Genomic DNA, 14,953 nt, shown 5'->3' on the forward strand with positions numbered 1-14,953 from the left:
CTCAATATTCACCCGAACATGAAAGAGGCAGAGGATAGTGGGCACAGCTGCATTCCAGTAACCATGTAACCTGCTTCAGTTTCAGCATTGCTGTCATTTTTAATCCCTCCGTTTACCTTTTATCTTTCCATCCATCCTGCCTTCCAAGTATTACATCCAGCTGGGATGCTCTTATGTCTGGAATAGCTTTGTTTAACCTCTGACCCCATGAGAAAGGCATTGCTTGTGACGCAGAACAGCTGGAGGGAAGTTTTTGTGACTCTAAGACATTGCCNANGGTTTCTCCACTTAAGCTTCAGACATNCTGAAGCTTAATCTCCAACTCCATGAGGAAGAAAAACCTGTAGCCAGCTGCAGACTGTTCACGGTGATTCTTCGAGACATTTTTAGAGGTTACAAGAAGTTCTGACTCTTGGAAAGCAAAGTAGAAAGTCTAGCGGTCTCAGTACCCTGAGGTTTGGGTCATGACCAAAAGAACAACATCCCACGTACAACAACTCCTTCAGTAAAACTCAGGCTGCTGAGCTGTTGCTCCTGATGAGAAAGAAAGATGTTGGTTGTTATTCTGGGGAAAACCACAGGGTAGACTCGAAATTTGATTAGCTTTACAGGAGTTTGCACCGCTAACTAAACAGTTAGCTGCACTAACCCTAAACCACTAGTCACAAACACTAGTACTGCTAATGCTAAACATGCTATACGGTGGAATCTAACCCTAAATTACTAATAAACATTAGTCCCACTAACGCTAAAGTGCTACATTAGCATTATTATATAGCAGAAGCTAACCTTGAAGCTCTACACCAACATGTTATGAGGCAGAAGCTAACCTAATGCAGTAATAATGAGCATAAATTCAGCTATGCTAACAAGGTATTTAGCAGACGCTAACCATGCAGCACTAATTATAGATGTTAGTTCTATTAACGCCAAATGAAAATTGCTCTGTCTGTAACTTACGATGGCCTGTTAAGGACTTTGTAGACAGAAAAAAGCTGTACATTCAGTCAAAAAATCTAAAATGTTCTTGAAAAAAATGTGGAAACTTCTGAGTTTGAAAAGTCAAAAATTTGCAAGATAAAACTCAGAAATTTTGAGAGTAATCCCAAAATTTTCTGGAAAATTTTTCCTGGAGATTTTCTGTTCATTTAAAAAAAAATGAAAATTTTAAGAAATTTCTGAAGGTGGAATATTTTCTACTTTTAAAATTCAGAAATTTCCAAGTTTTCTTTTTTGAGAATAATCTAAAAACATCTGAATTTTATTCACCAAATTTAGGCTTCCTGAAATCAGACATTTCCAAGTTTTATTGTAGATATTTTTTTATTTATTAAAGAACTTCTGAGTTTTATCTAGAAATATTTGTTACTTTTTGAAACCAGAAATTTCATATTTTTTTTCTAGATTTTTTATAAAGATTAATCTAAAAACCTGGAGTTTTATCATGGACATTTTCTTAACCAGAAATGTCCATGTTTTTTTTCTAAACAACTTTTTGAGATCAATCTCAAAAACATCCAGATTTTATCTAGCAGAATTTTCAAAGTTTGAAATCAGAATTTTCAACGTTTTTTTTCCAGAAAGTTGGAGGTAAATTTAAAAATTTCAGATGTTTTTTTGTGGAACCCGATTACTTTTCCTTAATGTCCACCATGGCTGCGTCGCGGCGTTCTGAGGAACCGGTGCTGATGGACGGAGGGGATTGGGAGCAGCTGCAGAGCTGGAGGAACATCTGGGTTCCAGAGGAGTTTCTGAAGTCGCCCCGGCCGTGGAACCAGGGCTTTCAGCGGGTTCAGGACATGATGTCACTGGTAACATGAGGTCAGGTCCATGTGGAACCAATCTTGTGATCTGCGGCCGTTCACGGCGACCCGGGGGCCGTCAACATGTTCTGGGTGTGGGGTCGGGCGCTGCTCTGCGGTCTGAACAGGGTTCAGTTCGCCCACATGCTGGACCTGAAGGTTCCCTCTGAGCGGTCCGAAGGTGTCGGGGAAGAAGGTTCCCCACATGTTTGCGGTTTTCTCATTACCTCAGTGATGATTTCTCAGACTTCCCACCACAAACCGCAAAGAGCCTGTAGATGCAGCGAACTCCATTACGTGAGAAAAAAGGAAGTTGATGATCGAGCTGCTTTGTCCCACTAAGGCCTTGTTGACGGACGTTAATTGCAACCATTCGCTGTAAAGAACTTGCTTAAAGACGTGCAACACCTGCCTGTCGGATGTGGACGAGGTGAAGCTGCTGCTTTTACCTGTCAACCTTTAGGTCGATTTAAAAAAAAAAAATATATATATATATATATATATATATATATATATATATATATATATATATATATATATATATATATATATATCTGCACTGTCGGTTTGACTTTGACTAAATCGCGCTTTGAAACAGTTTGGACGCCGACGTCTCTGTGGCCTGTTGTCATGGCAACCGCGACTATTTATGGCACCTTAAGGTAGAAACTTGGTGCAACTTCACTTTGATTAGTGTAAATTATACAAACATCATCCACGCTGGGCCTGTTATATAACGGTAATGAAGAACACAAATACGAACAATCTGTTCATTTTTCTGTTTGTTTTCTCCTCATTTCATCATTTTGTTCATCATTTTGTTGCTTCATCGTGACTGTTCCGGTGCAGATCGGCGTCCTGATGACAGCGCCTGGTTTATTGGCATTACAGGACATGCTAAGCTGTCTCATTACCGTAACTCATCATTAAAGCCAAAACGAAACCAGAAGATCAGCTTTAGCCTCTGCAGCTGTGATGCTCTTAACATGTTTGTTTTGCTACATAAACTCCGGGTGACGTAATGCTGCTTCCATCAGAACCCTGCAGGTTCTGTCCGTCAGACGCTGTCCTCGCCGTCTAGAAGGATTTAAAAGTCCTTACAATGTCTGAGACACAAATACTCACTTCATTCTTGGGCTGTCAAAACTTTAATTGACCCTTTCATCCCCCGTCACACCAATGAAGTTTGCTGAAGGGTTAAATAAACATTCCTGTGTTGAACATGCTAGTCGTGCAACAATCAGGAGAACTTTAAGTTTAAAGGAAGGTGAAACGTAAATAAACTCAATTTAATTTGTAATTTGTATTTTGTTGCTACTTTTCTAGTAGTTACACAGAGGTTACTATGTAAAATTAACATTTTGCATGTTTTTATATTTCCGTTTGAGTCTAAGATGCTTCTAAAAACAGGACAAGCACTTAAAAAAACACCCAGCTGCTTTTTCAGCAGTAAGTTGATGTTTTTTGGTGTCTGGAAAACGAGTTTTTTTTTTTTTTTTGTTGAGTCACATTCTGTGGGCCCTTTGCCGTTACCTAGCAACCCCAGCAGAGTTCTGCCCATTACTTAGCAACCCAAGCAGCTCCAGCACTTTTGGTCAGCCGGTTTTACCACTGCTGTACAATGGCTGCTGGGAAAGAGTGTTTTGTTGTTTACTCACCTGCTGCATTCTTCTTGGTTGTGCAGGAGGCTCCACTTCTGCTTTTCAAACATATACGATTGTTTAACTGCTCATCTGTTTGCAGCCATTTTCACGTGCGAGTGTAACTATTGAGCAGCTAATAATATTTAAACATCGCAGTTGCGAAATTGTTTTTGTTTCAGCAGAATATTGACAAAGTTTTACTCCCGTTTTGTAATGTAAACGGAGCCAGTTCCTAGTTCCTGTCCTGAACATGTCAACCCGTCTGGGTTGAATGTTTGGGTTCAGTGAATGACATGAGGGGCTGAAATGAAGCGTTTTGGAGGCGTTTACGAACTTCCACCCTAATGATGAACTGCTGAAGATTCTTATCTGTATTTGTCTGGGGAGCCGACAGCCGAGTCGACCTTATCAGGCCAGCCAGAGGGCAGGACTTAAATCTGTTTTCTTTGCCATTAATTTCCTTTTTGTTGACCTATCCTCTCGCTTTCAAACCTCTTTTCACCGCCGTCTGTCATGTCTTCTTCAGTTTGTGAGGATTTGTTTACTTTCTTGTGATTGAGTCGTAAAGTCCGTCAGTCTCTCTTCTCACAGTTTGCCAGCATTTATCACGGTGCCGCTTCCCTCAGAGATCAAGTCTTTGTGGAGCTTCATGTCTTTTTGTCAGAGTGAAGGTTTGTTGGCGAACGGTTTGCTGGTTGGAAGAGTGAAGGAGTTACGTCAGAAGGAGTCAGTGCTGCCACACAGTTAAAAGCTGGCAAACCTAAAGATCCCTAATAAACTCTAAATAAACAGCCTGTAGGAGAAAAAAGAGACAAAAAGACTTTACAGATTGGACTTGACAACATGGCTGAAAAACGTGTCATGATATGTGCATTTCATATAAGTCAATATTGATAATTATTGATTTTTTTAAATATCTGAAATACTAGCAAACTGGTGATGTAACCTGTCCTGTTTAATCCGGTTTTCACTCCAATTCTTTTATTTTTATTTTATTTTGTGCAGTTCTGGATCAGAGTTCAGTGAATATATAGACCACTTGCATTGTGACATCACTTGCTCAAGATCCCACCCCGTCTTCCTGCTGGAGGGCAAGACGCTGCTCGCCGACAATGACTAGCATTGGCTTTAGCTGTGAAGTTAATAAATCGCACCAAATCTTAAATGAACGCCTCATATATGAAAGTAAAGAGGACACAGTTCTTCACTACAGCAACTAGATAACAAAGTCAGGAAAAAGTTTTAATTCAGAAAAAATAGCGAGGAAGAGGGAAGTAGGTTGGTTATGCTAGCTTGACTATGACAACCTTAACATATAGATGTGCTGCAGAATTCTGTGTGTTTTGGTTCAGTTACAAAATAAAAAAGGCGTCTTAAACACCAACTCTGACAGATCATCAGGTATTTAAATTAGCTAATATACCACCGCTGTTAGCTTAGCTAATAGCAGCGGAAGCTAATCTACCACAGCGATCACTTATTAGTAATCACAAAATGAACATCAAGCCTGAAAACATAAAACTGCAAAGGACTGAATGTTCTGTTCTCTGGGTGGGAAATGTTTGAGTCTTTATTTTTGTGTTTAATTCAGAAATAATTAATAATTAATTAATAAATATTGGGTATTATAATGTGAGCAGACGTGTAATTAGCGTAATGCCGTTGGAGAACGGAGGAGTTTAGTGGAGTTTTTGCAGGACGAGTTTTCATGGATTTTCTGTCTCCATTTTATTGCTGAAACAGGCAGCAGCTCGTCTGCTCAGTTTGTTAAAACTGAAATATTTTGATCTTTTTACAAGGGCATTTAAACTTTTACAAGCATTTTTATGGCTGTTGTTTTGCCCGTTTTATGCCCATGTTGGTTTGTTTTGCTGAACTCACCAAGATGGGGCAGAGCAGACTGACAAAAGGTCAAAGGGTCAAACGGCATTGTTTTGATTGGTAGATTATTGATAAAATCATATAAAAATGGTATATGCTGCTGTTCGAAACTACAACAACCAGCACATTTCTCCTTTTGTTTGTACTTCAGGTTTAAAGCTGACATTTTAATTTGAGTGTTTTATTTAGCCAGGGATAAAAATCTTAAATAACAAGTAATTGTTTTACATAAAACCCTGTTGCACGTCTGATTATGACGATTCAGCAGTATGGTGCTCCATCGCTTTACGATCAATTTAAACAAAACTAACAATTATTATTAGTAAAAAAGTTTCTGGTGAGAATAAATTATTAATCACACCTTCACCTTTCACACAGAGGAGCTCCTGATTTGAACATTATTGATCTGCATTTTCAATTTTTGCCCTGATTGACTATTTTAGTTATCGTTTAATCCATTGATTATTCTTACAATTAATCGATTAATTGGACTTTTAAAACTAGGAGATTTTTCATTTAAATGAAAAATTTGTAGAATGTGCCAAAAAAGTTTTAACTGATTAGTAAATCAGTCATCAGAATAATCAACACAGGCTCCATGTTTCCAAAGAGCCATATTGGTTTTGTGGCTCTAAACGAGTTTTATTTGGCAGAACTGGAGGCGAAGTGGCTCCTGGGGTTGTAACTCTGGTTTAACGGACCAGTCAAAGTTCCCTCTCTCTTCATGCTGCGGCCTCGTGGGCGTTGAGCACCGTCACCCCAGACCTTCATGGCCTGTGAAACACAGGCCTGCTGGCCTCCCTGCCCTCTGGGCCCCCTGCTGGTATGTAAAGTTCTGCTCCCCGCGCCGCATGTGTTTGCAGTTTGGACCCAGACATTCCCCATCTGGCCGTGCGGCTCGGTGGAACCGCAGAAGGGAGGTCAGAACATGGCAGGGAACAGACAATGGGCTGTAATTGTGTATATTGGGATGCAATCACATGAAAACTCCCTGGTTTTCTCACATTCTGGTGGTTTCTGTCGTATTCCAGCCTGAACTGGTGCAGCGTCTCCAGAGGCTGTTTGTGGGCCAGCCGGTACGGCAGGTGTTGTTTATTTCTAGCCTACCAGATGCATTAACGGGTTTAAGATCCTTTCACCTGGTTTTTTCTTGCTCTGCTCCTTTTTGTTGCCGGAGTCCAACCCGCCTCTGGAAGCACATCTGTTCAAACAAAGCCAACGGTACGATTTGTTCTCTGCGGCTTTGACGGCGGGTTTATGTCTCTGTTTTCACAGAACGGCAGGGGGTCAGTTTAGTACCGTTATGCGAAACATCAAACTCGAGGTCCGGGGGCCAAATCCGGTCCACCAACGCTTCTTATCCGTCTCCAAAAAGTAGAAGATAACAGTTGTTTGCTTAAATCAATTCAAAGCAATTTGAACCGACAGATTAAATCAATCAGTTCCTCCAGTTTTTCACACAAAATCAACTCTTTTGCACTGATGCATAATTGTGATTTTATTGCCAAATTTTAGGTTGAAATGATGCTAACTCCCTCCTGCAGGGGGCAGTATATCCTCTAACTCAGCAGCGTCAAACTTGTTTTAATTTTGGCCGATAACAAAAATCTGAATGTTCTTAAAGGGCCGGTTGTTCCAGAAAGTATTGATAAAACCCAGTAAAATGTTAAAGTATAAATAAAGGGCTGTTACAGCATTCAATAAGTGATTCTTAAAATAAAATAATATTGAACATCCAGAATTTTGTGATTGTTTTTGTGTTAGTTTTTTTTGCAATGTAGAAATTTATCTGAGGAATTTTTACAATATTTGCACTAATATATAATGTTAAATGTTACCTTTTATTAATCGCTGTATCACAGACTACAACTTGACATGAAGTTAGGCTGAGGCAGCAGTCACTTACACCCAAAGGTTTTGGCCAGTTTTGAGAAAAAATGTCAGTAAAATCAGAAGAAATGTTTGAATCTCTTGATTTTGTGTGAATTTTGCGAATTTGTGAAAAACGGGAGGGATTTAAAGAGTATAGAGGGCCACATAAAAAGCTACGGCGGGCCAGATTTGGCCCCCGGGCCTTCAGTTTGACACATGCACTCTAAGTGCTTCAACTTTGGGATTCATGTTGGAAAAAGTTTGGACACCCCTGCTGCAGTTTGGCAAAGTATGGGACCCCAAAAAGCCAGGACCGGCCCTGGGTACAACACAAAATATTCATCTTTTAATAAGCAGCGTATTTGCATTTTATTAAATTTTATTAAATGCAGTAATTTTATTAAATTACTGCAGATTTAAATGCAGTAAATCTGCGCATATTTATTCTAACTTTTAATCTAAATTAGACTTTAATGCATCCAAATCTGCATTTAATTAATTTATTTATCTCAACCAAGTGCAGCAAACGCAGGGAGAGAAAATGACCCAAATCCTGTGATTGTGCTGAGAGCAGACTCAGTTTTGTTGATATTGTTTACAAATAAGTCACAAAGAATGTAAAATAGACTTTTTTTTAGCTTTACATCATGTTTTAATGTTGTTCCCTCATCAGAAACAGAACTTGCTTCATGCAAGTTTAATCTCCATGGCAACCATTCAGCTGTGCAGAAATGCCTGGGTGGACCTAGCTCCGCCTACAAGCACAAAGCTCCTCCTCTGAGCTTCAGTTTCCAAACTACAATTCCTTCAGACTAGCCAGCAGCAATTAGCAAACACCTGGAGGAACTGAGCATCTGCTGAGCTCAGCAGCTGCTTCTCAGAGCAACGCTGGTAAAAACGTTGTTAAAGGGTCAACAATGTTTCAGAAACAGCAAGAACTCTTAAAGAGACAGAGGCCCAAATATATGCATTCACCTTAATGAGGCAAAACTGCTTTTGAAGACGATTTCAGAAGGACACTTCTTTGTATCTGTGCCCAGACGAGCAGCTGCTGAGGTCATGAACGACGTTTGATCCGTGTGGTTTAAAGCTCAACCCCACTGGTTCCCAGTCACACATTTCTCAGAAAGCCTTTCAACCTGAGGCAACAGCAGCCGTCTCAGACGGTGAAAGTCTCGGTTAGTCACACTGAGGTTGACCTCAGACTCGGTGACCCAGGGGTCAAACAGCGGACCGGATCGCTGAAGCACGGGTCGGATCCGCTCTCTCCCGACCTATTAGTCAGTTAGTAAGAAAACATGAGAAGCTAAAGTTCGGTATTTAAACTGGTTAGCATCTTAGACTCAGAGTAAATAATCTGTGTCTGATATAAACACTACGGGTAAAGAAACATGAATATTTGTCTTTCTTCTACAGTTTGTTGTGTTTTCTGTTGCAGGAAGTTGTTCAAACTGCAGATCTAGAGACTTTTTCAGACGTTAACTCATGACAGCTTCAGCATTTTGGGTGATTAAACTTATTAAAAGGACAAAATAATATGTCATTTTACAGCTCAGTAAAGTAACTGTTACCTTCAGTTATAAAGAAGCTGTTTATAACAAATATGACTTAAAAGTAATTCGACTTCCTGATTTGATGCCTTGAAATTGGGCCTCTGTCTCTTTAAGAAACTGCTGCTGTTTGTGAAGCCCCGCCTACAGGAAATCATCTCAACATGACCCCTCTATTAACCCTTTAACAACGTTTTTACCAGCGTTTAACTGAGAAGAAGCTACAATGATGAACTCAGCTGATGCAAAGCTACACCAGGAGTTTGCTAATTGCTGCTGGCTAGTCTGAAGGAGCAGGGGGGAGGAGCTGCGTCCTGAAGGCGGAGCTAGGTCCACCCAGGCGTCTAGTGCAGCTGAATGGTTTCCATGAAGATTTTAAAGGATTTCTCTAACATTAATAAAAGAATCAAAGTTCTTGATGAGTTTTGATGCTTAAAGTTTACATAAAATCCCTTTAGTTAAAAATTTTCAGTCACATACCTTATGAGTGCAAAACATTAAATGTAACAGTATGTGTATGTGTGAGCGATGTTATATGTTTTCTTAGCTAAGATGGTTTTAGATCGGCTCTTAATCTTTTAATTTAATTTGGTTTGAACCGAATCGTGCTGACGGTGACGCAAACCGCTGGCATCAGGCTGTGGCTCTCCTGTAATCTGAAATCCCACTGAATAAACCTGAAACACATGTCCGCTCCTCTGACCTCATGTGTCACAGTTCCTCTACTGATACACATAGAAACCATTCAGTTAAGTTCAAAACTTGCTTCTAACGTCTAAGTTATACTTTCTTTTCTGCTCAGAAAATGTCCAGGAGGATCGAAGCAGTTGGTAAAATCAGGAGTTTGTTGTGTAAAATGTTACGTTTGATGTTGATGCTTTTTATAAGAAGCTTTACCGTAATAAAAACAAGATGTGTCTCAGTCAGCATTTTTGTTTTTCTGGGTAAAAAAGGCTTCATAAAGTTTTATTGACCTTTCTGTCATTTTACAGTATTATTCTGACCGATGGAAGCCACAGGTTAACGGTGCCTGTTAGGACATGACTGGTAAAACGGTTGAATTTAAGTCCTGTAATATCTGCAGACAGAGAACGTCTGGGTGACGTTTGGCTCAGCGAAGTGGAGCCGCGGCGGTTTTATAACGCCAACAGGTCCAGTAAAAAGCCCAGTAACAGTCTGGTGAAGTCCTGGCCTCTGAACTGGTAGATTGGTGCAAAACGATTGATAGAGTTGGAGCAAATAAAAGATGAAAAAGAGGCTTTGTTCAAAAACACCGTAATGAGTCTGCAATCAACACATTTATGCTCATGTTTGGGTGAAAGAGTGCTTACTGATGCAGTTATCTTTTGTAGATTTAATTTGAAATGTCGCTGACTATGTAAATGGAAAATCATCAGATTAAATTAATATCTAGAGATTCCCCCAAAACGATGGGAGAATATAAATTTTATTGGATCTTAGATGCAAAGAATAACGTCATCGGCGTACGGGGGTCTGTACCTGCCGGTGTTTATTGGTCGCTTTGAGCTCCAGAAAAACGAGACAAATCACAGAAACAGAGAAATTGGAGATAATTTACAGTTTTACCACCTCTACTAACAGCCCGTCATAAAAACAGCACATTCTTTACATGCTCCGCCAGAAATCTGAGCCAAGATGAAAGATGAAACCAATTATGAGGCATTCCAGGGTGTAGGACTTCATCTTCTGCTTCATTCTGCTGAAAATCAGAAAAATCCTGCTCCACTCGTCCCCATCTGCAGAGGGGAGCATGGGAACGAGTTTTGCTCTGGTAAAACACTGAATGTGTAGGAAAAAAAGTTTATTTTCTTTTATTCTTTAAAACATTCCTGCTTTCTAGTTGCACAGTTTTGTTCCTCAGTTTCTTTTGCTGTCAAAATGTTTTAATAAATTATTACCTGCTGCTGCTACTTGACTAGCATTTAGTTAATATTTCTCTGGATGTATTTGGCCTTCAAAATGACCTGATTTGAGTTTGGACATTGTGCAATAGAGATGGAATAAAATCTTTATCATTGTAAGAATGAAACATTGTACAACAAAACTTAGATGCAATTCTCCTTTTAAAAATGTCTCACTTTAAAAAAAATAGACTATAAATAATCACTTATATGACTACTTATGTAAGTAAATAATTACTTGCATTTTATTAAGGGATAATAAATGTTTTATCTCTTGATAAAAAGTCAGAGGGGCCACATAAAAAGCTATGGCGGGCCACATTTAGCCCACGGGCCTCGAGTTTGACACACATGTTCTCATTTTAGATAAAACCGTCTCTCTGCTCCTCCTGCCGTTCTGTCATTGTTTTATTCATTGACTGCAGATAATTGAGGAAGTAAAAACACTGGAGTTTGAGTGATTTCTATTGTTTTGCACCAAGACGCCATTTTTGTTTAGTTTTTTTCACTTTGTTGGCAGTAATGTTGGGTCGAATGAGGAACCCATTATAACTGCCTACAGTTTAATTGTTTTCATTATGTTGTAGTAATGTTGTAATGGTTGGCAGGGAAACAATGAAGCGTTCCTGCATTTAATGAGAACCAATCAGAGACTCCAGTGGGAAAACTGTTGCATTGTTGTGATTATTTCTGGAAAATAATGGCAGTTCAATGCAGAGTTTGCACTCAAATTATCTGTTAATGAAAACTTTGGAGAAATAACCGCTTTCCAAAATTACAGCCTGGAAAATAGTTTAAAATTGATTCAAACCTGCTGCATTTTATTCAGTATTAATATAATAATGTCTCTCAGTAAGAGATGTATGGATTTTATCCCAATTGTTAGCAACCTTTTCTGTTCAAACAGAAATATTTCCCCTCAATGCTACAAAATAAAACTATTTAAACATGTCCTGTGTAAAATGTTTCATGAAACTTAACTAAGATAAACAAAAATGAATCCAACAGTTTCGGCATCGTTCGGCGAAGGAGTGAGAGCAGTGAGATGCTTTAGGTAAAAATAATGTGAAACCAAACAAATTTACACAGAAATGTTAAGATTTGCACCGAAATATTTAGAAAAAATCCCTGAATAAATTTACAGCTTACTGGCAAAAAGGTTGATTTGTTTGGGGGTTAGTTACACTTTAACATACATCCACCTGACTGGATTGGCATGATCTCTTGTCTTATTTTACAGAGTGGCCAACATAACTGGTTGGCATTTATGTTGCACCATATTTGCCAAGTATTATTGAAGTATTTTGATATTTTGGAATGGTAATATCTTAGTAGACTTGAAATAAGACAGAACTAACTTACAGAAAACTTTTCAGCAACATTTAGCATCTTGTTTTGAGTCAGTAGTTCCTTAAATGTGACCTGTTATGTTTCCTTGAACAGGTTAGAGTAGGTCTGGGGGCGAATGCCCAGGAACTCAGCGTTGGTTGCTAGGTGACGGGCAGAATTCCGCTGTGGTTGCTAGGTGACGGGCAGAATTCCGCTGTGGTTGCTAGGTAATGGCGCAGTGCCTACTGATTTGTAACGTTACATTCTGCAGATTTATGTAACTGGTCATTTTCCAGATACCCAAAAAAAACATTAAATTGCTGCCAAAAACACATCTGAGTGGGTTTTTAAGAGCTTGGCCTGTTTTTAGAAGAAGTAGAAACAGAAATGGAAGTATAAAAATGTACAAAATATGAATATAATACTGATTAAAAAACTTCTAGTTCAACTTATGGGAAACATGTCTTGTAAGTGAAAGTATCTGCCAGTGGAGCTAGTTCTTTTTTTGTTATTATCAATATTAAGGATTTATTGACTGATATTGCCTTTCTCTTGCTGAAGAGCTCCTTGTAAGCTCATTTTGTTTTATATAAAGTGAACTAAGATATTTGCAGTAGAAACTAGAGTGAAATGGTTGGTAAAAGTTTGTGTTTTTGCAGTGTGGCACTCAGCAGACCGGAGATTTTCCTGGCTTTATCTTCAGGAAGAGATAACGAGCTTGTAGAGGGGCTGACAGACACGGTCTCATTTATTTTAGAGCATGGCTGACAGGAGTTGGGCCTGAGCCTCTGCGGTTCTTGGCGGCGCTCCAGCCGCCTGAAACATGTCGGTACCGCGGCGTCCCTGAGGGCGTTTCTTTAATAAGTGCTTTCTTTAAGATCCCACTGACAACGGCGGGTCGAGTCGGTGTTTTTCCTTCAAACACATCACCCTAATTAATCCTGGATCCAGCTGTTACATAATCCCACCGGCATCTCTGTTCAGACGGGTCCCTGTCAGTTGTCAGGTTGCTGTAGCATCAGCACCAGTGACTCACTTTCTCCAGGTATAATAAAGAAAGGAGCTGTTCAAGGAAAACACCTGTAGGCTACATATGATGAATGGCACTCTAGCTGCTCTCTGGGGGTAAAAATAAAAGTCTCTCGTATAACTTCTAACTGCTGGCAGGAAACCAGCCAGCAGGGGCCGAGGTAGAACGACGCGCGATGCTGTGGCTAACAGAAATCCTTTTAAAACGCTCATTGTCGTCGGCCTTTAAGTGAGCCGTGTGTTCACAGCGGGCTGCGGGTTTTGGTTAGCAGATGTTTTCAATTGCAGTGGCTCCCACAGCGGGTAGCAGGACCCCCATGAAAAACCCAAGGAGCTGGTAGTAACTACTTACATTTACCTGAGTAACTTTTTTGAAGAAATGACAAAAAAAAGAGTATTTTACTAGGCTGTACTTGGAGTAATTTTATTATGAAGTATCTTTACTCTTGAGTAAAATTTCTGGATTTTCTACCCACTGAATGAAAAACAAACATATTTTAACCAAAAATTCACCAGACACAGACACACACCTGCAGTATTTGTGAAAGTTTCTGAAGTTTTATACTGAAAGAAACTGATTTTTGTTACTTATATGTATTATAAGTAACTATAAGTCCTTAAAATCCTCAAATTTCCACTTAACTTTATATTTGGCCTGTCTGTTGATGTAAGTTTTAAATATTAAATGATTGATTATTTGAGCTGTTACTCAGTATTTGACTAGACTTTTTACCAAAGACGTTTTCACTCTTACTTGAGTAATTTTGTGGATGGCTACTTTTTACTTGAGTCAAAATATTTCAAAGTATCACTACTCTTACTTTAGTACAATTTTTGGGACACATTTTGATCAGGTGATGTAATTTTTAAATATTGCATTGTTGATGTTTTGATCAGTCTTCCTCTGTCTCCCACAGAAGAGCTGAATATCCTCCAGGAGCTTTCTCTCCAGGCGTCAGAGCGCAGTAACTCCTCCCTGACTGTAGAGGGCGCCAGCTGTCCGGTAATCAGAGTAGGACAGTACTCAACCTTAACGCTCCCCATGCAGCAGATTTTCAGCGACAGGTTTGTTTGTTTTTAAATATTCACACAAAGCCTCGCAAATGTGTTTGAATCTCTTTAAGGTTTGTCACATTTCAGTAAATGTGTTTTATTAGGATTTTTAGAACGACGTTTTGCTGCAGTTACAGCAATGCTAATGTCAACTCCGTACACTGGATGTTCTGAGGTTATTAACCGCTTGCAAAGAGCTGAAACCCGCAAATATGCATCTAAAAACGTTATAGCTACATATTTTAATAGTTTGAACAAATATACCCTAATACACATTAATACGCTCAGTGGAAACTATATTAGCGCTACGGCAGAAGCTAATATTGACGGACTTCCTTATTTGCGCTCTTGCAGCCAATCAGCGCCAAAAAAAAGCTAATGGTTCTTCTTGATTGGCTGCTTTTCAAACAATAGCCAATAGAATGCTAAGTAAAAATGAACGTCATACTTTGAATTAAAACTATTTGAAAACCTGTCCATTAAATGACGTTTATGTTGCGTTTGTTGTGTTTTTTAGTTTTTGTTCTCTTTCATGCTGCCTGTGTTTCCTGCCTCCAGGTTTTCAGATGAGTTCAGTTTGTTGGTGCAGCTCCGCAGTCTGCAGAGGGACGAGCAGAGCGTGTTCACCTTGCTCAGCCCGGACAGCCACATCACGCTGCAGGTCCGGATCAGCGCCTACGCCATCATTTTCATCGGGACTCAACAGCGCCACTACGAGTGAGGATTTATGATGAGGTTTCACAGGCTTCCTTTCAGAGCAGATTTTAAACTTCAGAGGCAGGATGGATTTAATACTGTTTGTACAAGATTAGGACCACTGGAAAAAAAATCTGACTTTAAAATGTTGACTTTATTGCCAGAGTTCTGACTTT

General features: G+C 39.4%; 1 protein-coding gene across 1 annotated transcript in view; it reads left to right on the forward strand.

Moving 5' to 3' along the window:
• The first annotated feature begins 13,811 nt into the window (after nt 1–13,811).
• LOC106936360 (collagen alpha-1(I) chain) overlaps nt 13,812–14,953 on the forward strand; it is a 61,749-nt gene continuing 60,607 nt past the window's right edge. The window contains exons 1-2 of the mRNA XM_015017309.1: nt 13,812–14,093; nt 14,640–14,798. Coding sequence (XP_014872795.1) covers nt 14,071–14,093; nt 14,640–14,798 — 182 coding nt within the window. The 5' untranslated portion in view covers nt 13,812–14,070. The remainder of the gene's footprint in view (nt 14,094–14,639; nt 14,799–14,953) is intronic.

The sequence above is a fragment of the Poecilia latipinna genome, unplaced genomic scaffold, assembly GCF_001443285.1.
Source record: "Poecilia latipinna isolate Pla-1442-1.1 unplaced genomic scaffold, P_latipinna-1.0 Scaffold2125, whole genome shotgun sequence".
In the NCBI taxonomy this organism is placed as follows: Eukaryota; Metazoa; Chordata; class Actinopteri; order Cyprinodontiformes; family Poeciliidae; genus Poecilia; species Poecilia latipinna.